General features: G+C 41.2%; 1 protein-coding gene across 3 annotated transcripts; it reads left to right on the top strand.

Moving 5' to 3' along the window:
• Nucleotides 1-122: 122 nt before the first annotated feature.
• fbrs (fibrosin) lies at nt 123-26,963 on the top strand. Of its 3 annotated transcripts, none has more exons than XM_063482571.1 (18): nt 123-1,925; nt 4,983-5,150; nt 5,416-5,442; nt 7,249-7,278; nt 7,456-7,504; nt 9,188-9,512; nt 9,628-9,836; nt 11,733-11,968; nt 12,058-12,102; nt 12,210-12,320; nt 13,738-13,803; nt 13,952-13,993; nt 14,403-14,474; nt 14,570-14,708; nt 15,804-15,884; nt 16,026-16,109; nt 20,961-21,177; nt 23,998-26,963. In XM_063482571.1, the coding sequence occupies exons 1-18, from the start codon at nt 1,623-1,625 to the stop codon at nt 25,544-25,546; spliced, it is 3,753 nt and encodes a 1,250-aa protein (XP_063338641.1). In that variant the 5' UTR covers nt 123-1,622; the 3' UTR covers nt 25,547-26,963. The 3 variants fall into 3 exon arrangements, with proteins under 3 accessions (XP_063338641.1, XP_063338639.1, XP_063338638.1); XM_063482569.1 differs by having other exon boundaries at nt 124-1,925; nt 9,631-9,836; nt 11,730-11,968; XM_063482568.1 differs by having other exon boundaries at nt 124-1,925; nt 11,730-11,968.

The following is a 26,963-nucleotide window of genomic DNA, read 5'->3' as shown; positions in this document are numbered from 1 at the left end:
GAAAGAAATATTATATATTATAATTTGGCTTTTTAAAAATCTTCTGGGTGTGGATGTTCTTTATGAAAACTAAAAACCTGACAGGACATCTCGGTCTCCATAGGGTGGCAGTAGCGGAGTAGCAGTACCAGCGGAGGTACCAATCAGCCTGCCTGATGACTGAGGAAGAAGAGCGGAGCACACAATGCACTGCACGGTTGACAAGGGTTGTGTCTCCCTGGTTTTCGCGATAAATCTCCAGTTCAGTACAAACTCTCGAAGAGGCAGCAGTGGAACCGACCTGTTTCTTTCTTTATAACCTACACACTGGATTTAGCGAGGGAAAAAAGAATTCGGTGACCGGAAACGACGGCGATTGGTCAAGCTTCTCCTAAACATTGGATTACAGAGGCTGCATGAAGGAGCTGCCCAGCCCAACGGGGCTCGGCCGACACCCTCGTTTATGGAAATCGACCCCGAGGCTTTGATGCTTGGGCCTCGGTTTTTTTCCTTTATGATGGAGGTGGAACGACTCAACAGTTTTATGTGAAGGAGAGGGATATTATTTCGTGGATGATTCGTAGAATAAAAACCCGCTTCCGTATTCTTCCTGCTTCCTCTTAAAAAAATTTGAGATAGTTGGTTGTTGCTAACAGCTGGATTGGCTAACGCTGACTAGCATCCATGCTAATGTTACGTCTTTCTTTTGATGCGACTCAGCCACCACTATCGGCCATCAACAACCCGACAGGAGGAGATTTTGCCCTCTTGACTGCTGATTATTAGTTATATTCACACTCCACAGCCCGGCTCATCAGTGTTTACAGAAACGTTTTAAGAATAAAGTTGTATTCTTAGTTTGTCGGGCTTATATTATTATAAATTGAATTAGCCGCGTATAGGCTAACTGACGTTCGCTAACAGCAGCATTTACTATTTAAAGTAAAGCAGACAGCTCTTTTTATTCCTCGTGTAAGGCGTAAATTAGAGTAACTGTCAGTATTAAGACGTTCAGTTTCACAGTAATATGCAACGTCTCGTAATAGTCGTTATCAGGCCTGGCTAACTAGCTAATCAATTTGCTACTGATTTTGTCAGCGTGTGCAGAAATTAAGGAAATCACAAACAGTTTGTTGATTTAATCTGTGCCGAAAACAACATTATTTTCATTCTGTTACTCCTGCGGAGGCAATCTGGCCCTGCTTTGGGTGTAACACACCAGACTTGTGTTTTATTGTTTACATGTTTACAACTTGTGTGGTTATCGCTTGGATTTCCTGCTAGCTAGCACGCTAGCTAACGTTAGCCGTCAACGAGACACAATCAGCGATGTCCTGACATTCGCGTTAATGTCGCCGATGTTTTGAATTCCCATGTGGATGTAAGTTTGTTTTCAGATTTCAGAAATGACACTAACATTTCGCCGAGAAAACGGCACTGATGCCAGCAGCACACTGCTGTCAGAGGACGGTAAATAATAGCCACTGGTTTCCATTAACGCCATTTTAACAGAGGTTCTCGGAGAGGGCCTGTGTGGTGGTGTTTTTATTCGCGGTTCGGTACCTTCCACCGGACCGGGACTTGCATAAAAAAGTGCCTTTGGGAGTCTCACCGAAGTTGCGAAAAGGAGGTGGCGTTTGAACATGGAGGGCCCGAGCCGAAGCACCGGATTCAGGCAGAGCCGGCGATCCCGTTCCCAGCGCGACAGGGAGCGGCGGAGGAGGCGAGTGGATCTGGCAGAGGAACGGGCCACATCCCTGTCCTCGGGCTCCGATCGGGAGGCGTGTGGGACCAACAGCGTGCTGGGTCCCGGTGGGAGAGAGTGCCGACCAGGGTTTGGCAGACACAGGCCTCCACGCCGGAGGAAGAGGGAGTCTGTGTCCTGCGAGGAAGAAATCATTGATGGCTTCGCTATTGCGAGCTTCATCAGCTTGGAGGCTCTGGAGGTGATTGTCATAATTTGGTGTTTTTTACACCCCACTATCAGCTGTCATTCATGTGTACTTAAAGCGTTAGTGTTCGGTGTGGATTTGGCACCCTCCTTTCCTCTAATTTATTAAATAATCACCATCCTCGTAGGTGGTTGCTTTAATTCTCATCTTCTTAAATTAAATCATCCAAGGGTGTGAAGGGCTGCAGATTGAGCCCCTAAAGCGTGACAACAATCCACTCCCCAATCCTCTGATGGGTCCTGGAGAGGCCTCAATTATTCATGATCTAATTTTTAGAGGTGTTGATGAGCTGTGAAGTGGCCTTTTTAGATAAAGCAAGAACAAGAAATACATTAAGAAAAGATAGTTTACCTATTTTCTGAGTTTGTGTTGTCACAAAGCTTTTCTTCAGACACTCAAGATTTAATGTCAGGACGCATATCGATGTCAGTACCTCATATTGAATCCAGTTTTGATTCTAAAGGTCTTAAATAAACCAGTAAATGCAGATAACACCGACTCTCTACCCCCAAGTCACCCCAAAATGCCCATTTTGAGAAGAACAGGCCCTGATATGTATTTGATGGGTCTTCTGGCTCAAAATTGGGCCTTTGATGGGTGACTACACGCATAAGCATGACTGATTCCCATATAGTCATAAAAAGTGTATGCGTTTCCTGATTTTTCCCTATGTGATAAAAAGCATGTGCCAAAGCTAGATCAAGTTAAACCCAACTTACAAAAAAACTGTACTGTTTTGGTCCTTGGTGGAAGACCAATTTTTTATATGTAGCAAAAAAAGTGCATGTACAGTTTACATTTAATTATTTACAAGATGTTGGCATGTGGTAATTTGTGGATAATCTTTGATAGTAGTTTAATCTGCCTTCGTGCCGATGCTGATGTCATTTGCGTGCGTCTTACATCTGCATCAGTTTGAGGAAGCAAATTATTTGCCAATAGGTCCCGCAGTAAAACTGCCCATTCACAGACATACAGCCCCACTGTTCTTCTAGGTAACTTCATTTTACAGTCAAATGGACCCATGAAGTATCTGAAACTGCTAACAGAGAAAAAGGAAAGAGACCTGCCAAAAAATTTACTGCTCTATACCAATGAAACGTCGTAAGTCCCTTTTGTTAACAAAAAAAGAAGCCATATCCTGTCTGTAGTTTTTCTGTAAAACATTTTTAAAAGGGGACTTTTCCAAATTAGACCAACAGACTGTGCTAGTTTGCATGAATTTACCTGCAATTCATGCTGAGTTTATTTGCCTTTTTAAGCGTAATCTAAGTAGTTTTGCTCAAAATGACCCCATGGAAGTGACTAATAACGATTGGTCTGTAGTTAAGGCACACAGTTTGTGTAACTTTACTAATCAACTAACTAATATGTTAGTTTTCTTTTTAATTTTGGCCATTGAAAACACAAATATATTTAAACTTGAATAAAAGTTGGGCCTAATATAAAATAAAACTCGTTAATGTTTTAAATGTGGGACATACAATGCTGTATGCCAGTCAAATGTTAAAAAACAAACAAACAAAAAAAACCTCGCAATTTTTAGATCTCAGGTATAAGGAAATGTATATTTAATGTGGCTCTTTTGGGTGAAGGAAAATCAGCATAAACTAAACTTTTATAAGTGGGATTAATTTACTCCAGTTTAAAATGCATTTTTATTTTTCTGAAGCTGAAAATCACATACTGCATACCTTTTGCGGTAAGCATAGGTGAACCAGTCATGCTTATTTTTTGCAGTCACTCCTGAAAGACGAGAAATATCCTGCATATGCGTGTCATATCAGAGTTGTGCCTTCTGAAAAACGTGCCTTTGGTGGTGACTAACAGTGATCGGTCCGGATGTAGTTAAGGCAAAGAGTCTGTGGGACCATACTTAACAGAAGTCTGCAGATTTTCCTGTATTTTAGGACTGACTGTAAATGGTTATTTCTGTCAAATAAGATTTAAAAAGAAATAGTCAACTTAAAGCAAAATCAACATCAACTTTCAATGTAATTTGATTGATTTGCTCCATTGAACCTTTTCACCATGACTCTCTTTGACCTTTATATTGTTTGTGACATTCCACCAACTGGTTAAATTTATCAGCGGTTTTCTGAAAGAGTCATTTTTCCCTGTTTAAATAATTTTGTTGTTGTAATTTGTCGTTGCCTTGAGGGCTGATACTTTCCAGCAGTACGTCAAAGAAAGGCGAAAAGGCTGAATAATGATTGTTTGTAGCGGAGATGCGTTACTCGTCTCACGGCTCCGCTGATTTTTCTTCTCACCGCTGGGGGTATATAAGTAGGGAAGAAAAATGGGAAACCATGTACACTCCTTACTGTAGATTTTTCTCAGAAAGGTATTGATTAAACTCTTGAGTAATTGTTTAGACTGTAAGTTGTTATATCAGTTTTATTTTTCCTCCTATAGAGAAATTTTGGTTGCTCTTAAAGACACGTTAAGTTCTTTTAACCAGTTTAACAATTTGTTTCTTTTTCTCAAGCGATTTGGACGTTTTTCTTCATTAAATGGTCCAAATATTTCAGTCAAATAAGGTTGTTACCTGTAGTTATTCCTGAAAGACTTATTGTGAGCCAAGAAAAATCTCATACATATTTATTTATTGCATATCAGAGTTTTTATTTGCTTAAAATGTGCTGTTGGGGGGTGACTGCATACCTAAATATGATTGGGTCGCATGTAATAAAGAGGGAAAAAAGTATTACCTTATATTTTTTTGACCATTTGGTAAAACTCTGTATGAGTGAGCTGGACACCACAGGTAAAAGACGCCCTTTGAAAGAGAGGTCATGTACAATGCTTCAGTTAAATATATTGTCAAAACAAGCAATATTATTGAGTCCACACACAAACAGCTCCAGTAATATCCTCATGCTGGCTGTGGTTCATTACATCATTTTTTTTTTTTTTCTATTTTTATGAACAGCAGAAATTAGGACTTTAGTAAGCCTGTAGCTTGCCTTTGGGTCTTTGGCCTCAGGCTTACACATTAATGCTTATTTATCCACATTTAAATCCACATTTTTTTTTTTTCCTCCTTATCAGATGGACTGTTCTTTGAAGCCCAGTCAGCGAACTGATATGCTGGGAAGAAGGAACAAGGGGAAGAGAGGGCTGGAGGAGAACGGCGGAGGGCCGCTGTCAGAGCCCGAGGAAGGAGCCCCGCCCAGCAGCTGTTGGAATAATAGTAGAAATAAGAGAAGAAAGATAGAGGTGAAACTGACTTTACTACCATGTTAGATGTCACTGAGATAATTCCTAATCAAACACACAATGTTTATACTTCTGTAGCGGTAATCGCCTGTATATCCTGCTATTGAGAAAATGACCTTGTAAAACAGGTTCACATTCACGCTCTTGCACGAATTTTGACAACACCTATCGTTCAGGCAGTCCAGAGTGATTAATCACATCCATGAAAGGTTTAGAGCTAACTGAAACTCACTGAAGCTTATTTTATTCCTTTTTTTCCCCCCAGGGGCAACCTTTGGAGACTGGCTATATTGTAAGTTTCTTTTCTGCTAATATCCAGTGTTTCCCACACAGACTTTATTTGGGCATGCCTCATTTACTAGACATGAAGCTCTACACAGTATAGCCTGCCATTACTTAAATTGCACACTTTTATTTCTTAGCGTATTAACAGTGTCATAATTATAACATTTATATAAATAATCTGACATAACAATCTTTCTCTACTCTGTCCATGAGTGCACTGCTGTAAAGGAAAAGGCTGCGCTTTATTTAGAACACAGAACATATCAAATGTTATGAAAATATCCGTTTTATCATTCATGACAAACATCTTTATGTCATAGACTTAAAAATCATATGGTCCACATGGTAATAAGGAGACAAAATAATTTAAAATTTCTGAAACTATTACAATAATACTTGATGGAACAAATAGTGAAGTAAAAAATATAAATGTAAAAAGCAAAAAAAAAAAAAAGAAGTTGGAATCCATGTATTTCTGCTTGCATGCACACAGGCATACGTGTATGTGCAGACTGTGTCCACTGATGTGTTGCAAAGCATGCCCAGCAGGTTTTAGTTTCCATTAGATTGATCTAATCTCTTCCTGTTAAGATCAGTCTAAATAGTTGAGCTTGTTAAAACTCAAACTTGAGATATAACTGGAGGCATTTCCCCTGGAAAAAAAAGGGTTTAGATTTATTGATATAAATCCCTTCTGGGTTGCATTGGGAAGGCCATTCAGTGTTAAAAACATGCAGAGCTACCTGCTCGGGGGGGGGGGGGGGGGGGAGGTCCCTTGTGAATAGGGGAGCAGCCAAAAATAGACTTACGCTGAGAGAATGGGATGATTGATTTACATGAGGACAATCCTGCTTGCTCTCATTTTAATCCCTCTGATGTCTAAATCATCATCTGTGACAGCCCCAACTCTAGCTCCTGTCCCTGTATTACGAGAAAGGTAGAAAGGACTTTAAATGTTTGTTTTCTTTGGACACCTGTTATGATGTGACACTATAACAGAAATACAACAGGCAGAACTGAAGATGCTAAGAGTGACCAGGATGGACAGGATTAGAAACGAGTATTTCTGAGGGACAGCTCAGGTTGAGCAGTTTGGTAACCAGAGTTAGAGAGGTGAAGCTGAGGTGGTTTGGACATGTGCAGAGGAGGGATAGTGGGTATACTAGGCAGGAGGAAAAGAGGAAGAGCTCAGAGGAAGTTCATGTAAAGGAGGGGACACACACACACACACACAGAGGGTTGGTGTGATAGGAGGATTCAAGGGGTGGATGGAGGCAGATAATCTGCTGTGGCAACCCTTAAAAGCAGCAGCCAAAGTAAGAAGAATTGTCATTTAGAATGATTAGTGTCTTTATCCTGAGATAACAAGACTTTGGAGTTTGGCTTGAAATTGAAGCTGGAGTCCATCTGTGGGACGAGAGGCAGTTTATTATCGCTCTACTATTTATTATCATAACGTGTATATAATCTAATTTATTTAAGAAAATGTGTGCCCCACAAATATAGTTTACTTTTCGAGTCATGCCACTGTGATTTAAAAAGTTAATTTAAAAACATGGTAAATGAATTAGAAAATGTAAAACCGGGAACATGGTGGGAAATAAAACAAATGACTGTAAAATATGAGGAATCAAGGCAAAAAATTACAACAATGAAAATTAATAAGCAAAAGAATAGAAAAAACCCACTAGGTTAATATTTTAAAATATAATTCTGTGGGGAAACACTGTTGTGATGAAGTTGGTTTACATTCATTGGCTGACGTATTCTAATAAACATAAATGTTTTCTTCTGCCTTATTTTCCTCTTTCAGTGTGACACAGAGAGTGACACGGGAGACAAGGTGTGTGTTGTTTACCAATATTCTTATCAAGAGTTTCCATGTTTGTGTAGATAAAATTATTATTATTAGAGGGATCCTACCACAGTCATGTTCTCTTCGGTTGTAATCTTAAAAAATGTGTGTTGATTAAAATGGAGACTCATTCTAATAAAATCCTCCTCTTGTTTTCCCGTGTAGGCCTCCGACAATGACATGGATCCAGTGTTCACAGTCAGCACTAGGAAAGGTTTGAGAAATTTACTATTGCCATTTATTTCCTGCTGCTTTACATTCAGGAAACGCTGAACTGATGTGTCAGTCAGTGGGCTCCCACAGGGCTAAACTTAGATCTTAACAGAAAACGAGTTAAACAGGCTCAATTGTTTTCGTTCTTTTTGTTATTACACAAAGTGGAGCTGATTAAAATCTGCAGATAATGAAATGAGAGAATACAGACATGTGCTGCATAGATATACAGAAACATGAGGTGGAATGAAACGTTAGAAAAATATTTTGGAGACCTGGAGAGGGTATAGAAGAGGGTATCGTCACTGTCTGAGACTTCTTTTAATCTCCAGCAAAAGTATTGTTAGATTTAAAATAGAACCCACTGGCTTTTTTGTTTCATTTACCTCAGTTTATTTTATTAAGATAAGAAAATACCATCTTAAATACAAACTAAAGAAGACAAAGAGCCACTGCTACTCTGCATTAAAAGGAGCTGCTTAAGGTGGTTTGGGTATCTGACTCGGACAACACCTCCTAAATGAGGCGTTTTACGCATGCCTGCTGTGGAGGAGACCCAGAAAACGCCTTCTTATCCCCCACCAGAAGAAGTGGAGGAGCTGGCTGGGTGAGGAGGTCTGGGCCTGTGTTAGACTGAGACTCTGATCCGGACCTGGAAAAGTGATATAAAATGGATGGATGGATAAACCCATCAGTGGCTATTCAGTTTTGTTGGATGTATTTACTAATGTATTCATCAAAGGAACAATTATAAAAACAATTATAAACATAAATTTGTATGCTTTGTAAACCTTTCAGAAGCTTAATGGTCCTGATCAGACTCCTCCACTCCCAGTATCACAGTCACAGGTTAGAAAGGGGTGCATCCAAAGTCCTTCTAGAAACAAGTTCAGCCACCCTGGCAGCCCTTCTGTACATTTATTTAGATGCCTTATTTAAATTAACTTTAATTTAAATGGTCATCAGGATATAATAAACTGCATTTCTGCAACCACTAGTAAAATATTATTTAAAAAAATCATTTTGTCATAACTTATACTTGCTGTTTAGTTTCATGACATGACTTATTTCGGCAGAGACACCATGCTAATTCTTGTTCTGGACAGGAATTAAAGAAAAGCCAAGAAAACGGTTATGTTTTTAACCAGTTTTGTTAAATTAACTTGACTAAACTTGGACATAACAGTGTCCATCAACACAGCAAGCAGGACAAACGCCATCTCCCAAAGATGTTCCCATAAATGGCACAGAAATGTTGTTAGAGACGCAGCAAAGATTTTTAATATATGACTGTTTAGTTTCAAACATTTACCCGCCTGTGGCAGACGGCTGATCATCTTTTTTTCTGCTTCATACTCAGATCCAGGTCCATGTTTTTATGGTTAATTGATTAGGTTATTAAAAACTGTGTACCACTCTGTCTTTGACTTCTAAGGAACATGAGGCTAAAACATTGAGATGGCAGTTAGTTTGCAGGAATTCATACTGACAGTGGAGGTGGGGGCAAAAAGTATTTAATCAGGTTGGAACATCGGATTGTTGCGTCCAAATTTTTTAACTTTGGGTTTAATCACACTCAAGTTGTTAAGCCGGTTTTGGCTGTTCTGAGGGTGTTTTGCTTTGGAAGACCTTTGTCCTTCCTGGGGGAGTTGAGAAATTGCTGACTGGTTTTCTCTTCTCTCAGTTGTTGATCCCGCCCCTTCAAACATGGGCTCATCTGTGGGCAAAAGCTGCCCATCTCTGCCGGTGCGCTTTGGTGGCGTCTCACGGTTAATGGTGACTCCACGGGTGTCTGGCCTGGAGCGAAGTCAGGAGAAAAGCCTGGAGCCACACTTCCCTGAGCCGGTTTCTTCTTCTACCTCTTCCCCCTTCTTCCCCGGCCTGCCTTCCCACTCCCCGGTCACAGTGCCCCGGTCCAGCCCAGTCAACGGCAGCCGCCACAACAGCAGCCCCCCGCTCTCCAAACCCAAGCCCTCTTTGCCCCCTCGAACTCAATCCATCTACAACAGGTATGAAACATACTGAAAACTGAAGCTCAATTTCTTCTTTCATCCCTCTGATGTCGTCTTCTACAACTCTTTGGCTCAACTGTTGTGTTTTGTGTTTGTGTTTTCTCGGCGGCAGCAGCACCCCAGTCAAGCCTCAACCGTCTGCTTCATCTGTCGGGACTTCCTCATCTTCCATTCTTCCCCCAGCTCCTTCCGCCAGTGTTTCTCTGCCCTTCTCAAGGGGCTCAGGATCCTCAGGGCCTCTCCGACCCCCATCCCGAACCAGCTCTGGAGCATTGTTCACATCCTCACCTGGCCTTCCTCCGCCTCCACCTCTGCTGCAAGGTACAGCTCACCCGACAGAAGCGGGTACAGCAAAACAGAAATGCTTAATTTCACCGTTTTAGTTGTTTATGGGAATGTGATGACTAATGTGTTGCAAAAATAAACCAAACCCAGACTTCCCCAGGCGGTTGTCTGGGTTTGTCTGGGGTGTTGAGGAAGTTGTGTATTGATGAACTGAGATCGGGTCTCATAAGCACAGCATGTGTTGCATAAAGTAGAAGTTGCATGTAAGTATCACTTCAGTAGTTGTAACTCTTTTGTTCATGTATCTGTGAGATTAACTTTAGTTTGTGTTTCCCACACACATACCTGGTTTATTAACCTTTGAGTATTTGGCAACAATTTTAGGATTTTTTTTTCTTCTTTTCATCTGGAAAAAGGAAATCATGAGCAACCAGCTCTTATTTTGAAAGTTGAGCCATCCTTTCGTTCTCATGTTTTCAGCTTTGTTTATGGCCACTGTGTTGGTTGTGGTGCACACCAATTATCATTGTTCTCACAGCTCTGTAACCATTTATACAGACCTGGCAGTCTTTTCCTAAACGATGGGTGTCACAACTCAGAGAAAACCTCAACTTCAATACTGACACAGGAATAGAAGAAGTCAAAACAGGAAGCAGAATGATTAGAGGGTTTTTTGTTTTTTTTCCCAAAGCTGTTGTTTCAGTATCTCCCCCTCTTATAATCTCTCCGAACTCCTGTCTTGATATAGAATTCAAATGACAGTAAAGACTGACCAACTTGCACACTTGTCTCAGCCCGGTAAAAATTAGCAGTAACATAACACCAAAGCCTGGTGCACACCTGCATATTTTTAATTTTTTTTTGTCACTCTTGGTGTGCCTGACCATTCGTAAGGGCAACTGCTGTTGCAGCTTTCATCAGTATCTATTAGCTGCTTCCACAAAGAGGATCTTGTCCACTCTGTGATATAAGTGCAAACCCTTGAGAAAACCTGGGCTGTAACAAGTGTTTATTTCCACCCATAGTTTTTATCAACAACCTTTTTTTTCCCTGACATCAACAAGACAAATAACTAAATAAAAACTGAGGTGGGAGAACAAAAACTATGATGGCACGAAAACACGAAATGCAACATGAAATGTGGCAGAGAGATGAGATCCAATCAGAAGTAATCTGCTTGTGTGGTAAGGTTAGACGTGTACATTTGAGCTGCCCTCAGGAAATCTTTTCAACTAGCGCCCATGCTCCCTGTTTCTCACGAAAATGCAACAAAATGACACATGGACACATTTTGTATTTGATGCTGAGGAAAATAAGACTTTAGAAACTCTATGGAGGAATTCTCACTGTTAAAAACACAGCAAACTTTTACACTTTATATTAACTGAATAAACTTTATATTTAGTCTACTATAAGCTTATGACCTTTAGTCCACTGAAACTGAAGCAATTTAGTGTCTTAAATTCTGATTAATTTATATCTTGATGCACAAGCTCACGCAAAAGACCCTTAAGAGTCAGCTACGTCGTAGGCTCCGCATAGATTCAAGGCAGAAGTCTAAATAAGCTTGATTAGAGCTTGAACTTGTGGATGACTGGTTGGTGTGCGTCTATGCTGAACTTGCAAGCAGCTACAGAGCAGAATAAGGGCTACCTGCGCCAGATGCAGTTGTGGTGGTGTAGTTAGAGTTCTTCTGCTAGATAAGACTCCCTGAAGAAGCAGCTAATGAATAATTTGGTGCTTGATAAACAAAATATTCACAGATCAGAAGATTTACCTCCACACATGGAAGTACCTCCACACATCCCTTTTAAGCATTGTTTGAATTTCTGAACTTAACCGCCAGTGTAAACAGAATTTTATGTTCTTTAATTTATTTTCTTTGTTTTATCCTGTTACCCTCCACTAATTACTGCCTCGTTATTCCAGCAGAGCGTGAGGGCAGACGCAGCGTCCCCGGGGCTGAAAATAACCCGGCGGGCCGCTCCACTCCAGGAGGCCCAGCAGCGCCGAGCTCCACGCAGGGTTCATCGAGCCGGACGTCTCAGAACCAGACGAGCATCCCGGCGATGGCGTTCCAGTTCCATCAGCACAACCACCAGCACCAACACACGCACACGCATCAACACTTCACGCCCTTCCTGACCCCAGCTACGGCGTCTCCGATGGTGAGAGAGACTCTGCTGTTTTACTCCTGTTTTAAACTCCACTGCAGCTGGAATGTGTTGACCCATCTCAACTGTTTTTGTCTTTTTAGTTCGATAAGTACCCAGGCAAAATGGATGGGCTGTACCGACACACTGTGAGTATCTGAGAATAGCTGTCAGGGCATGGAAACGGGAACTAAAACTGTAGGCGTATTTTGAAAGTTGTGTACCAGCCACTAAGCTGTGTTTGTGTTTGTGCCAGATCTACCCAACATACACGCCGCCCTCAGTGCAGGGTATTCAGATTCCTCCTCCTCCTCCTCCTCCTCCTCCTGGGCATTTCAGCTCATTGCAAGGGGCATTTCAGCCAAAGGTGAGGAAAACTCTCCTTGTGTCTTTGTGTTAGCATGATGGTTTTTTTTGTTTGTTTGTTTTTTTTCAGGCGATAACTTCCATGTGACGGTTTATTTGAGCTCCCTGCGATGACAATGTCACAGTGTCACAAGCACTAGAGGCATATTTGCCAACAATCCAGTTTTTCCCAGGTTTAAACAAGGAAGCTTAAAATATAAGCTTCCTCGTTTTGTTGTTTCTCCCAGAAACTCCAGTAATTTCGACCAGTAACCTATCACACTCAAGTTGGAATAACTATAATAAATGCATCCGTTTGCCTTAGGGCTCAGTCACACCAGGTCTAGAGGTCTGTGTGAGTGATCCCCTACTGTTTGGAGAGTAGCTTGAAAGCAAGTGCAAACAATTTGACGTCAACTGTACAATCTACAGGTGCCAGGTTTTTGGTGATTCGCCCTCTTTTTGACCAGGATCACCCAGAAATCTCCAGCAACCACTGGCCAGATGCACATTTTTGCAGCCAGAGCGTCACCGATAGTTCCCTAGTGTGTGACTGAGTCCTTATGTGTTTTATTTGACAGAATTTGTTTGATAGAATTCAACACTTTCAGTGCAACCTGGGAACCCATAACCTGATTAAAATGGCACGTGTGCAGCTAACCTCTGCACAGGCAGAAGAGTTAGATGCTGAATAAACTAGTTCACTGTTGACCCATATGTGCGATGTGTTTGATGTGTGCCATGTCCCAGCAGGGAAATGGCAACTTCATCTTCCCATTTGAAGCTGGTGGTGGTACAACCGCTAAAATGAATTGTAAAAGGATGTTTTGTCATAGCGTAGAGGTGCAGGCAGATGATTTCCTGTAAAGCAAGAAATGTCAAATTTGTGTTATGAAGTAATTAAATCTAAGTGCCTTTGTTTTTAATAATTTTGATTGACATTTTGCTAATTTAGTCACTAAATGGCTGTGGACATCTTCTCCATGCGCACAGACTAGCATTCCTGAAGCCTGTTTTTTGGTCATTTTCATCTGTCTACATGTAAATTATGTGTATTTGTTGCCTGTTGAGCTTAACGTGTTTTTTGCAACCATTGCCAAATGTTGATCATGTGCTTGACAAATCTAAATCTTCATTTTATGAGAAGGAAACAACTTGAACTTAATTTGAACCTTACCAAGGACATCCAGGTGGTGTTAATGAAGTAAATCCAGTGCACTGTGAATTTGTCTCTCAGCCACTCAAACAATTTTGGTTTTGAACTATATTTCAAATAAAATTAGATGTATAAAAAAAATAACATTGGCTGCATTAGTTAGAGTAAAAATACATTAATGGTAGCGTTAAGAAAGCAAAGAATAACGCCAGGTGCTTAATAGCTCAGTAGGCTGTGGCTCATGTGTTTGTGCTGTGTCAGTGATAGCCTCTTTGTCCCTCAGGGAACGGGTCCTGATATACAACGATTTGGGGTTGTGCCTTCCCACCTGCAGCCCAAAGACCCCAGGGTAAGGACACTGCGGTTTACTCTCACGATGGCAAATTTGCAGTATAGGCTAGGATGTGCTGCAGCACAGTCACTATAGCAGAAACTACTCCTGAGAAAGAGCAAGATGTGCAGATTAAAAGTGGTTTTACACTTCTCTTCTCTTGTAGCTTACTGAACACTTTGGGACATCAACATTGAAAATCACAAATGTAAGCAGAAACAGATGTTTTTGAATCCCCCTGCTCCTTTCAGTTCTTTAGTCTGCATCACTGTCTCACAGCTTCACGCACTCTTTGCACTAATCTCACTTGTAATCTTGACTGCTACTGGTCTATTTTCTGCTCTTGCACACTCGGTTAGATTTTTCAGACCTAGAAATTATGCTGTGATGTATGCGGTAATTCTTTTCACCGCCTTTCCTTTTTTAAAAATATATACATAACCAAACTTGAGCTGGGCCCCAGATTTTAACTTTATCTCCTGCTGCAAAACCTCAACCTTGTATAGAGGTTAGAAAAGATATTCTTGAACTGCAGGATCTGCCTCTGTGTACAAAGGCTTTAAAGTTGTAGATTCAAGATTTGTAGAATAACACAGTGTCTTTTTTGTGCTGTGCAGAAACCAGGAAAATGGTGTGCTATGCATGTTCAGGTGGCCTACATGATCCACAACCATCAGAGAAAAGTAAAGGTGAGTGTCTCTTACTGACATCATGTGGGGAGAGATTTAATTGCGACTATGCAAAGATGACAGTATGAGGTTTAACTCTTCTGCCCTTCATTCAGCTCATGCAGGCTGATCCTCACAAACTGGACTTCCGCAGTGACCCGCTGGCCCGTTTTTCTGGAGCCGGCGGACTGGGCCCACTGCCCTTACCTCCTGCTCATGACCTGACCAGACCTCCCAGTCTGTTCTCAGCTGCAGGTGCATGCCTTTTAATGTTTCGGTGTCCCAGCTGGTAAAATGTAATTAATTTATTTATTTATGTCTGTGCACAGATTGTTGCTGTAAATAATGTGCAAGAAGACAAACAGGATCCAGGCTGTCATTGTCTTTAAAATCTTAATTCTTTGTGGATTTAATGGTTAACAAGTACAAATCTGTGCTTTAAACTAGCGTGTGAACATTGCATTTACAAATCCAGGCTTCTTCAGTATCCTCACAACTGAATTTCTCGTATTCTGCCAAGAAATTTAAAACTACATCAGACTACATAAACAAAAATAATAAATCCCAGCAGTCACATCCCTAAGTAAATACTGCTAATACTACAACTTGTTTGCTATTGCAGCTGTATTGGTGTTTAATGGGTTTGAAGCTAGTCAACAAAGTATGTGCAACATCTGCAAGTACTGATCTGGAATTGCACAAGATGGCAAAAAACACAAACAGTGGTGATAAGTCCAAGACAATGAACACTGGAGAGGAAAAAAACAAATCAAGAAAAAAGATTTAAAATGAAAACAACAATCAAAGCTTGGTGCATTTAATTATTTAAAATGAATACTAGTTTTCCTAGATAATATCAATGTTGTATTCCTTATTGATAATACAATTATATTAAAAGTATACCATACAAAATGTTAAATGAATGATGTCACTGTTTGCAACCAGAGCAGCAATCAAAAGTTTTTTGTTTTTTTTTTTAAAATTCAGTTTGAGATGAGTTTCCTCATTTCAGTTTAGTTTTTATTATTATTATTTTTTTTAAGGTTTTGTTTTAGTTTTGTTTTTTGTAGTTGCGTTATTAGTAGTTGTTGCTTTAAATGTTATAACTGGGACCAAAAGAGTGAGCTTTAGGATGATGGTGGTGATTCTGTGGTCAGTTTAAGAATACTTCTTCAAGCTTATCAGCAAATCAGGGCCAAAGATGTGATCGGTTTCTTCTGATGTCTCTGATCACTGTTTGACTTTGTGTCCTTCTGTAGCTTTGCTGTTTGGTGTGTGAGTAGCATGTTGAGCTTGATTTGAATATTCTTGACATATTTTTTGTTTTGTTTTATTATCTCTTTCCCTCAGGTCCAGTCAATCCACCCTCAGCTCCTTTCATCTCTCCATCAGCGCCACACTCCTCTTTCCTCGCACCGACTCCACACTTGGGTAAAATCAGCTCAAACTTGAAAGATTTTTATTTTTAACTCATGATGAACAGTAACGGTTTTTATAAATGTTTAGTTGATGAAACCAGGATTTTAGCTTGTTGTTGTAAAACTGTTTTTAATGGTTGTGTTTGTGTTTTAGATCTGTATGGCCGATCTCCGCCCTTCACCCCGCTGGGAGCTCTGGGTTCTGGTGCCTTTGGAGGACTTGGGAGTCCAACACTGGGTCAGTTTCTCAGCATCTCTACGCCTGATGTGCAAAGCTTAAAGGATCAGTTCAGAGTCTTTCAAATCTACCTGAATGTTGCCCTCACATGTCACACGGATGTTGAAAGAGTTTCTGTGGGCTTCTTAGTTCTTACTTCCAAATCAAAATTAAAGGTGTAAAAGTGCCTCTGGTCCACAGTTTGGCTCAGTCCAGATAAAACTGAACCACAGCTCGGTGTCCTTGTAGTGTGGGGAAAGTGTTTTTTGGATGGTTCACACTTGGTCTAACAACATTACAACAACAGTTAACAACATTTTCTCACGGGCCAATAGAAGCCTTGCCATTGTCTATGAGGAAAATGGTCCTTTCAGGTCACGTTTCAGGTCGTATTGAATAAAAAAGGAAGTCTATCCAGTCAGATCAACCTTAAAACCCCAACAAGACCAAAGGAGCGTTTATTTATAATTCTCTTAGCAAACTAAAACCCCCGCACACAAAGCTATTCGCTCATCGCACACCGCTTTGTAGCTGATGGTTGGCTACTAGCAGACATTTTAGTCTCTAACTGCATAGGTAACCCGGAATATATTCACCACCCTTCACGTCAATCAGGAATATTCTTCACTCCTATTCATTGTCCCGTTAGTCACTCACCTCAGAGTTGAGCGTTGGGACCTGCCCTCTTCCCGTCACTAGTAATAGTTTTGCTGGATTTCATTGACCTCTCGTGGCTTACTGTTGACGCCACTTGAACCTTTATAACATTGACATATACAGCTGGGCTCCACCTCACTAATGGTAGTGTTGGTTTAACCGATGCTCAGTAATAGTCTAAAACCTAACAAACAAAAACACTAACTCGATGAGCGTTGGTGTTGCTTTTCTTGGATTCCTTTGACAGCATGTTGGCCTCTTAAATTAGTTCTTCAGCTAAACTGTTCGGAGCTGCGTTTTGGTCACTGTAATCGTTCCATTTCACCACACAGGTCATTAGGTAATCTTTTCCTAAAGGGTTCAAAATCCACAGTTTGTGCAAACCTCGAACAACACTTCAGCAGTCAGATGAATATAATGAATTGGATGTCTTCTCCCTGGCTGTTGTACAACAGGTACTGTGTGCTGATAACTTGATGAAATTATCAGGAACTATCTCAGCTCTGTGCCTCAACAGGGAAATGCTGCTTGGGGAAGCATGTAGAGGGGAAACTGCCAAATATCTGTTTGGCTATCTCAAACTACTGAAGATAAACTTGGAAATTCATGTAGATTTTGCCCCCTTGTGTTTTATAGTGTAGTCTCACATTAATGGCTCATGTAGACAGGTGGGATAATTATAGTCAGCAGCAATTCAGCATATGTGTGACATGTGTGTTAAAACAGGTTTTTAAATCCAAACTGATCCTTTAAGTCCTGCTTCAGTGCGTGAGCTCTCTTAATGGTGTGTGGGGTGTTTCCACCTGGGTGACTGAGTTTTTGGAGTCTGTGATGATTTAATTTAATTGCCAAAGAAACGTCTTAATTGTTTAGTTTAAGGACAGACCAAAACTAGTCTTCACTCATGTAGTGCAGCGAGGGGCTGTCATGATACTTCATGTCAGCTAGAGGTAAAGTCACGGGATGGAGGAGTCTGGAGGTCTCCCGTTGAAGGATGTGAAGCACTATAGGACAATTGTAGTTTAAAAAAAAGTCACATCATTGCAATTCTATCAGCCACATTGATCTGTAATTTTGCTTAGAGCCTTTCAGGCTGAAAACTGGCCTGATGAGGGCCAACTGTAAATGAAAGCACGACTGGTCTGGATGCTGTTAATGCTGTTAGGTCTAAGTTATTATTCTAACCTTGTGCTATCAGAATATGGGGGAAAAAATTCTAACGAAATTCTAACAAGCTTAACAAAATGGCTTAAATAAGGATTAAAATTATATAAAAATCAATAAAATGGAATACAATAAAACACAAATACCTGTATTATATATTATGGTAATAATAAACAAATCTGGAATCAAAATAAATACAATGAAGTCAATGAATTTTGTCACAGCAGGAAGTGGACAGTGCAAAAGTTATGAAGGACACTTAGAATAAAATAAAATAAAATAAGAATTAAAGTTACTTTTACTTTAAAGAACTGAGTGGGGGTTTTTTTAACCTTACTTACCAGATGTCTCTGTATTTCCTTATTTCTGACTGTTTAATAAACAAAAATGTATTTTATTCTGAAATAAGTGAAACTCTAATTTAAAAAAAAAAACAAAAAACATTTTTTTTATCCCAACAAATTAAACTTAATTATACTACTGGGTTTTTTCCCCTGTATGTGTGTGTATATAAAAAACAAAACAAACAAAAAACATAAAAAAACCCAAAAACTGAGAACTACCCAAGATGCTTGGCATCTTTCTTCTGAGGAAAATAACCAGAAGTATTATGTATTTATACATTTATACATAATTTTTTTTTTTTAATGGGCTTTAATTTGCTCAAGCATAAATACTTTTGGTCAATCAAAAGTCTAAAAATATCAGGTTAATGCCCAGACAAACAACTTAACAAAGACTCTTTGCTTTAACTACATGTGGCACGGTTGTGGTTGCGTGGTATGTGTGGCCAGTTTTAATTCAATTTTATTTAATACAGCGCCAAATCACAACACCAGTCACCTCAAGGCGCTTTATATTGTAAAGTAAAGCCTACAATAACTGACAGTAGATCAGCTGTGCAGTGTTGACACTTCAGTCACATTTGGATTTTTGATTTTGAAATGTGACGTTGTCGTGCCACCCCTTACTGCAACACGTAACATTAATTTAATCTTTAAATTGTAAAAACATCTGTCTGGGTGTGTTGGGGCATTTCCTGTGCTAGTGAGATGATGATGATGATGAGAGGAGGAGGAGATGGTTTTGACTTGTTGATTTGCACGACTGCTGGTTCACTCTGATTGGAAGCTTCTCTTTATGTCATAATTGTGTTTTCATGCATATAAGCTTGCCTTTTCTAACCTGAGGTGGCCTCCCCTGCCTAAAGTTTTACTGATTGATTTGATCTGCAGCTGCTACTTCTTTTATATTTATATTTAACAGTCTATCTGCTCCTGTGGTGTGGGTGTTAGGCTAGCCGTTAGCTTCAGTAAAAACAGAAACTGAGGAGGTGGCTGATAAACATTCAGCATAGCCTGACACACTCATAAGAGAGATTTATGATGGTACCTGGTTACCTTCCCTGAAGCCAGTCGGTATAATTTGGGGAACTGAGCTCCTGTAACCCAGCCTCTCATTACTACTCTCCGTCAGTACAGCTTTGAGTGTTGGCCAGGTTTGAATTTTTAACACTCAAAGGTCACAGTTTGGTATTTAACTTAAATTTAGGCTCATTATTGGTGCAAAAAGTAATGTATTTGTGCAAAGTGTAAAGATTGTTAGTGCACCTGAGGGGTTGTAAAGTCAGATAAATTAAGGTAAACTTTAAAGAAAGATCCATTTAGAGATGCCCTAAATTAAGTTGACTATAGCTTCAGAGATGCACAAACTTTTTTCAGCATCTGTTTTTGATTAAACTTTATTGTAAGCGTACAAACAGACTGTAGAAGGACGCTTGGTGACTGGCTGACTGACTCAACCCATATATTGTGTGGATTTGGCTGCAGGAAGGCCAATTAATATTACTGAACACTCATATCTATTAGATATTACCACATCCATTATTGAAGCTGTAGAAAATGTAAAAGGAAAAAAAAAGCTTGCTGAGACTAGGCATATGACTAAGCTTTACATGTGCTACAGCTGAGTCACTGCTGACTTCTGGCTTCATACAAGGTTGGAGAGGGAAAGTTCACACAACTTCCTCTAGTTTAGATTCTTCCTGTCCTGCTTGGCCGAAGTGTACCGTCACGGTCCAGAGGAGGTGCAGGAGCCTTGTTCCCTCTCAGACAATGTGAATTTAAAATAATTTAAAAAATTATTTCTGGACATTTTATCCAATGAAACAAAACCTACCCTGGCTTTAAGTAAGAATTTAACTGAAAACCCATCTTATCAGCTTTAGATACCAGACTATTTGGATATTATTTGGTTGGTTTAGAGATTACATCCCCAGCCCTATGTTTTTACTTTCATTACTAGTACAGGTTTTGGGGTGTTAGCCAAAAGTTTAGAGTTTAAACCCTGAGCCGTCCTTTTGCTTCTGAGCAGGGTAAACTTGTCTTCGAGCTCGGGCCGAGGTGTTTGTTATCACCTGATGCTTTTCTCCCCTCTTAATGCTTTTCTTTCCTGTCTCATAGCACAGCTACAGCTCAGCAGTCAATGTCACAGAGACATGCTGTGCTGGGCTTTGTCACTGATATGCAAGTATAAGGTTGGATGCATTAATTTGAGTAACCAGAAAGTCAAGTCCACCATGAACGTATGGATTTCTGTCCAATTGGAAAACAATCACGGTTCGTTGGGAGGTCGTCCCATCGTTTAGTTGTGTTTGATCAACTAGACAAAGCTGGGAGAGTTAATCAAAGTACCCAGTACTAAACTATATCAATTAAAGGGTTACAAGAGGTTTGATTGTTTAGCAAGGGTCAATTTCTTTTGAAGATTTCCTTTGTATGTGCTGCAGAAGAGGGTGTTGAAGGAAGTTAAGCGTTAAATAACTGGACTTGTTACTGAGAGGTGTTTTTACTGCTTTCAGTTTGAACTGCTGCTTTCTAAAATAATATTAGATGCTAACAATAATACTTGGTGTAAAGCATGTGTTTTTACAACCAGTAGATTGTAGGACTAGTGTTATAAAATATTTAATGTGAAAGTCAAAGGTGAAGATTTGCCTTTACGTCAACCTGTAATGTTTTCTAACATCAAAAAAATGTGTTTCATTTGCAGCTGGCTCCGTCTTTGGTCCTAAAGACTCACCAGCCAGTGTAGTCGGGGGCTTGTCTACCCCAAACCATCATGATCCCTGGAACCGTCTCCACGGTGGCCCGCCTGGTTTCTCCGCCGGACCCAGTTGGGCTAAAGGAGCAGATAAGAGGGACGAGAGGGAACGAGTGAAGGAAGGCGAGAGAAGAGACATCCCTCACATCAAGGATGAAAAGGACAGGTATGAAATTAAACTGGTTTTAAGTCAGTGCAGGTTCTAAGTCATCCAGGTCATGGGAATCTTAACTGCTTGAGTTAAGGCAGCTGGACTTCTCTGATGGGGAGTCTCAGGTATTTGGCGCTTATTAGGGGTTGTCACCTTGGAGGTGGTCCTGAGAGTCTTTCACCCTTTAAATAAATTACCAGCCATCTACAAGTCTTGAGATCTATTCTTACATCATTTACTTGATGGGAAGGTTGGCTCATCGTCTTCACGAAACTAAAAGTTCATTTGTCTTTAACTTAAGCCTTTAAGGCTAAATTATAAATAAAACAATACATTTTTTCTGTATTGTGTGGCATTATTTAGTGTTAATCTCGTCTCTGCAAATAGAATGCAAAAATAATCACTCTGGGCCAGACTAAAAGCATTTTATTCCACAATGAAGCATTACAAAGATTGGACAGCTGCTGGGCTTAACTGTGTTACCCCTGTTGGATATAGTAGTCTGTAGGTAATGCCTTTGATGGTAAAGAGGCTGTAAAACTTGAGTTGGTTTAAAGTTGTTGACTTGCAGTAAGATGCCTCAGGGGGATCAATGCAGTGCAAGTACAAAAAGTTATGTCCCCTTCGTTTTCAAAGCTATCCACTGGGCACGATTGGATGGTGGGTCATATGTTGGACTTCCCTGTTCCATGGTGTCCTGCTTGTTTTGCTTGGCTTTCACTCACAAACCCAAACACGTGCCTATGACATAAGATACAAATGCACAATTAAGTCTTTGACGATGGCTAAAAGATTCATTCATTCGTTTTATTTTACATGCATGAATACAGTCATGTTGGAAACCCACAAATATTCGCCTCTAACAACCAACCAAACAACAAACAGTACAGCCGATACCTTGAGTCAAGTTACAGTTGCATATATTGACTTACCAGGAGATCCACAGAGGTTTAACACATTTCAGTGCTGCCTTTATTTAAACTACTTTAAAAAAAATATATCTGTATGCTTGACCGTGAGTCGTTGCAGGCCAGCCAGCAGCAGGCAGAGAAGGGAACAGAGAGGAAAAACTTTTATTGAGTGTGTGAATTTACTAAATTACTGAACACGTTTGAGCTTGCATTAAAACCACAGACAGACAGCTGTTTATTCTAACAGTGGTGAACACAGCGCCCTTTAACAGCTGAGGTCGTGGGAAGGGAGTCTCTCTTATTGTGTTAGACAAGTTATTTACCTCGAGAAGAGTGTAAACCATTACCAGCAGGTGCAGGGGAGGGAAATAATTATAGATCACCTGCTGAATTTGTAAGTTTGCTCACTCATAAAGAAATAAGCAGCTTCTAATTTTTATGGTCGTTTCATTTAAGTGGAGAGAGACAGAAACTTGACCAAAACTCCAGAAAAAACACACTACATAAAAATTAATAAATTGACTTGCATGTCATTGAGTGAAAAAAGTATTTGATCTCCAACTACCCAGGCAGAATTCTGGCTCACATAGATTGTAATCCCAGTCAATCAATTACAGATACTCCTGCCCTCATCTTGTTATGTATAAAGCACACGTGTCCACACGTTCAATTTCTTCCATTACACTATATTGGTGAGAAAATAGTGTTGTCAAGAGATGTCAGGGAAAGATTGTAGTCCTGCAAGAAGCTTGGTGGGAAGGTGGGAACTGTTGGTGCGATTATTCAGAAATGGAAGAAACATAAAATATGTTTGCAGCCCAAAACTGCACGGGAGGAGCTTGTTAATGATCTGAAAGCAGTTGGGACCAGTTAGCAAAAACACCATTGGTAACACACTACACCATGACCCAAAAAGCACCATCCCCACAGTTGAGCACGGAGGTGGAAACATTATGCTTTGGGGCTGTTTTTTGTGCTAAGGGTATGCGACGATTTCACCTCACTTAGTGGCCAATGAGTGGACCCATGTACTGTAAATTCTTGGACGAGAATCTCCTTCCCTCAGCTAGAAGACTGAAAATGGGTTTTCCAGAATGACAATGGCCCAAAACGTACCACCAAGGCAGCCAAAGAAGAAGCACATTATTATTATTATTATTAATAATAATAATAATAATAATAATAATAATAATAATAATAATAATAATAATGGATTGCATTTATATAGCGCTTTTCGGGGCCCTCAAAGCGCTGTACAATTCCACTATTCATTCACTCTCACATTCACACACTGGTGGAGGCAAGCTACAGTTTTAGCCACAGCTGTAGCTAGGCCACTCTAGGTCATGGAGTGGCCTAGCCAGTCTCCAGACCTCAGTCTTATAGAAAAACTGTGGAGGGAGTAGAAGCTTCAGGCAGCAGCCAAGACACCTATTGGTTTCAGTTTCTGTAAAGAGCAGTGGTCCAAAATTCCTCTTGAGATGTGTGCAGACCTGGTGACAAACTACAAGAAACACCACTGTGTTCGTCAACAAGGGTTTCTTCACCAAGTACTAAGTCATGTTTTGCTTGAGGATTAAATACTTATTAAACAATCTATACTTTTGTTGAATGCGTATTTTCTGGACTTTTTTTCCAATCTTGTGTCTCCCTCCACTAGAATAAAAGAATCAAAAAATTAGAGACAGTTCATTTCTTTTAAAGTGAGCAAACTTGCTGCAGTGTAACGTTCACAGAACTGGAAACTGAATTAAATTGTAATCTATGTGGAAAACTGGTGTGGCAGGTATTAAGCTCTACTGCTTCAGGCCTCCAGTTTTAATATTAAAAATACAAATATCAGGAGCTTGAATGTTGTTTAAATATCTTCCAGCTGCTTAAAAATCTAGCATGCCCTGAACTTTGTATGCTTTTTGTTTTGCAGAGACAACATGCTGTACGGCCGACCTGTGAGGATATCTCCGGTCGGTCCTTCCTATAAGCCCCGCAGCAGCACCCCAGTCTCACACATCAATGGCCACAGCAGCACCCTGGGGGGGACCATTGGACCTATTGAGGACCTGACACGCAGCTTAAATAGAGACAGAGACCGCGATAGAGACAGAGATGTGGAGAAGAGGCCAGTGCTGTCTGCGTCTTCAAGGGGGCCTCCTCTTGGATCTTCCTCTTTAGTAGCAGACAGGGACAGGCCGCGGTCTTCCTCATCTTCTGTGCTCACTCCTCCCCCACCTTCTAACCGCTCAGCCCAATCTCCCTTGGACCTGTACCCCCGCTCAGTGGCTTCCACACCGCACAACTCCCACAACGAGCCCTCGCACTCCCAAAGAGACGGTAGCCTTCCCTCTTCCTCCACTGCTTCCTCTTCTGTTTCTTCATTGTCTCAGACCAAGAAGCCTGATCGGACCTCGACGCCCCAGTCCAAACCTTCCATGCAAATTCAAGTGAAACAGGAGCGGAAGGAGGAGCCGGAGCACATCCCCATCTCCCACCATCCCCTAGCACCCAGCCACAGCTTTGACCGCCCCAACAGCCATCCTCACCACCCCAGTTCTGGCACCCCTTCTTCTTCCTCTTTATCTCTGACTCCTACTCCAGGTGTCCCTCTCCCACCACCTACTCCAAACCCACCTTCGCACCAACAGATGTCCCTGCTGGAACGCACAAGAACCATTGAAGCATATCTGGGGGGCGCAGTGGGTCCTGGAGGGTTGGTAGTCGGTCCTGGTGGTGAACGTTTTCCCCACGGTCCACCTCAAGGACCATCGCAGGGCGCACATAGCTTCCCTTGGGACCCGTGGAGGGAGCAGCAACATCAGCATCGTAGGGAGGCTTTAGCATTTCGGTCAGACCATCACCTAGCCCTGCGACCTGAACATCACCTGGCTCAGCTGTTCCGGCATCAGCGCCTTTTTGAGGCAGAAAGGGCCGCTGTAGCCGCAGCAGTGGTGCCCCACCCACAGCCTTCTACCTCTAATGCCTCCTCCTCTGCTGTTCGCCCCGACTTCAGCCTCATGGCGCATCCCTTCGATCGCCATCCTCAGCTCGGACACCCAGGAGGTGGGCTGATGGACGAGGAGCAGCGGATCCAGATCTTGAGGGAAGACTATCGTAATTTAATGCACCTGCACCTCCCTCCTGGCTCTCACCTGTCCAGCCCCTCTCACGCTGCTACTGCCCCTCACCTGGATCAGCTTCACCCTCTCGCCCACTCTCTCCCTCCGGGAGCTTCTGGTGCTCACCAGCACCACCCGGGCTTCTACTCCCGCCTCACCCCGCTCATCCCACCCCACATGGCCAACGGTATCCTGGCAAAGACCACGGCGGGCTTGGTGGGACCTCTTCAGGTGGGGGCGCCGCCTCCGCTCATTCCGTCCGTCACCAATCGGTCGGCCACACCCCCCCGCAGCTCTAGACTCGCAGGTCCAGGTGAGCTGGCACTGTACAGCGCCCACAAAGACGCAGAATCCAGATAGTACAGGGACAACACTGGAGGAGATTAAGGGAAATGTCAGGATCACTGTGCTGCTCTCAACCTGCCCCTTTTCCTCTTGCAGACTACTAAACCCCGACCTTCCAATTACACAACCAAACCACCCCCGCACCCCTCCAAACAATGTTTAAAAAAAACAAAAAAGGAAGGAGGTGATGGTAGGAAGGGGAAAAAGCAAGGCATGGAATAAGCCCAATGGTTCTATCAGTGCAATTTAAAGGTACATGGTTTCTGTGCATCCTTGGTGTCTTTTTATTTTATACTGAAAGTTTTCAGAAGAGGCAGAGGACAGCTTTTTCATTTGTCAGGTGAATTATTTTCCATACTTTTTTTTTTTTTTTTTTAAGCAAGCCTTTTCCACGTGGATTTGGAAACGACTTCCAGAGGGGATAAATGCCCAGGGGTTTGTTTGTCCACGGCTTGGTTAATTTATGGGATACTTCAAAGCCCTCCGCTACATGTATCAACCCTGCTTTTATGTGTTGTGGGCGAGCGTTTATTTTGGAAATACAGTGGTAAAGTGGTCCTCTCTTCTGTTTTTGTCGGTGTGTCACTGCGCAAAGACAGATTACCGATGAGACCATTTCACGAAGATCATTCAGCATCGTACCTCAGTTTTCTGCTTTACCCCCCCCCCCCCAAATCCAACTTCAGACCCCTCAGCTTCAATTTTGACATTTTTTTTTGAAAAATTTTTTTTGTTTTTCTTTGTTGGTTTTCAAAGGATGAATGGCGAAATGAACTGTGCTACACTGTGAACACAGTGTCTTTAGAGCTTCCTGTAAGTGTTTCCCAGTCTCCTCTTGAATATACGAGCAGGACCAGATTATAGTAGTCTAGAGAAATTGCCTTTGTAATTATTATTCTTAACATTAATTATCTTCTATAATAATAAATATATTCACTGTTATGTTATTTGTCATTGTTTTGGGTATCAACCAGTACTCTGTCCCCGGGTAGTAATGTTTCAAATCATGCAGAAAGGCCTGCTTCACAGAAAACTCTTCAGTGCTTGTGAACATTAAAGCCGCATCCATCGCAACCTCTGGCCTCTTCAAGGATCTCATCTGTGACTATAATGCTAAGAGAGAGAGAGAGAGGTTTGCCTGTGTGTCTCACTGGTTGTGTGTGTTATATCCATTTGGGAGTATGGGAGCCTTGTACATTGAACTGTCGAGTTGTTTCTTCAACAAAAGTAAGTTATATACACGGATAAATGGGACGTGTGCTGAAGAACTGAAAAGGAAAAAAAAACATATAAGGACTGTCAAAAGACAACTAGCAGTGGGTATCCTGAGAGGGAAAAGACTGGGTCGATTATTTTAATATGACCGTTTTATACCTTTCGAACCCCTCCCCTAGAGACCACAAAGAATAATTATTAAATGAATTGTTGTTTA

This window comes from Pelmatolapia mariae, linkage group LG8, assembly GCF_036321145.2.
Source record: "Pelmatolapia mariae isolate MD_Pm_ZW linkage group LG8, Pm_UMD_F_2, whole genome shotgun sequence".
NCBI lineage: Eukaryota > Metazoa > Chordata > Actinopteri > Cichliformes > Cichlidae > Pelmatolapia > Pelmatolapia mariae.
This window is presented reverse-complemented; position numbering and strand designations above follow the sequence as displayed.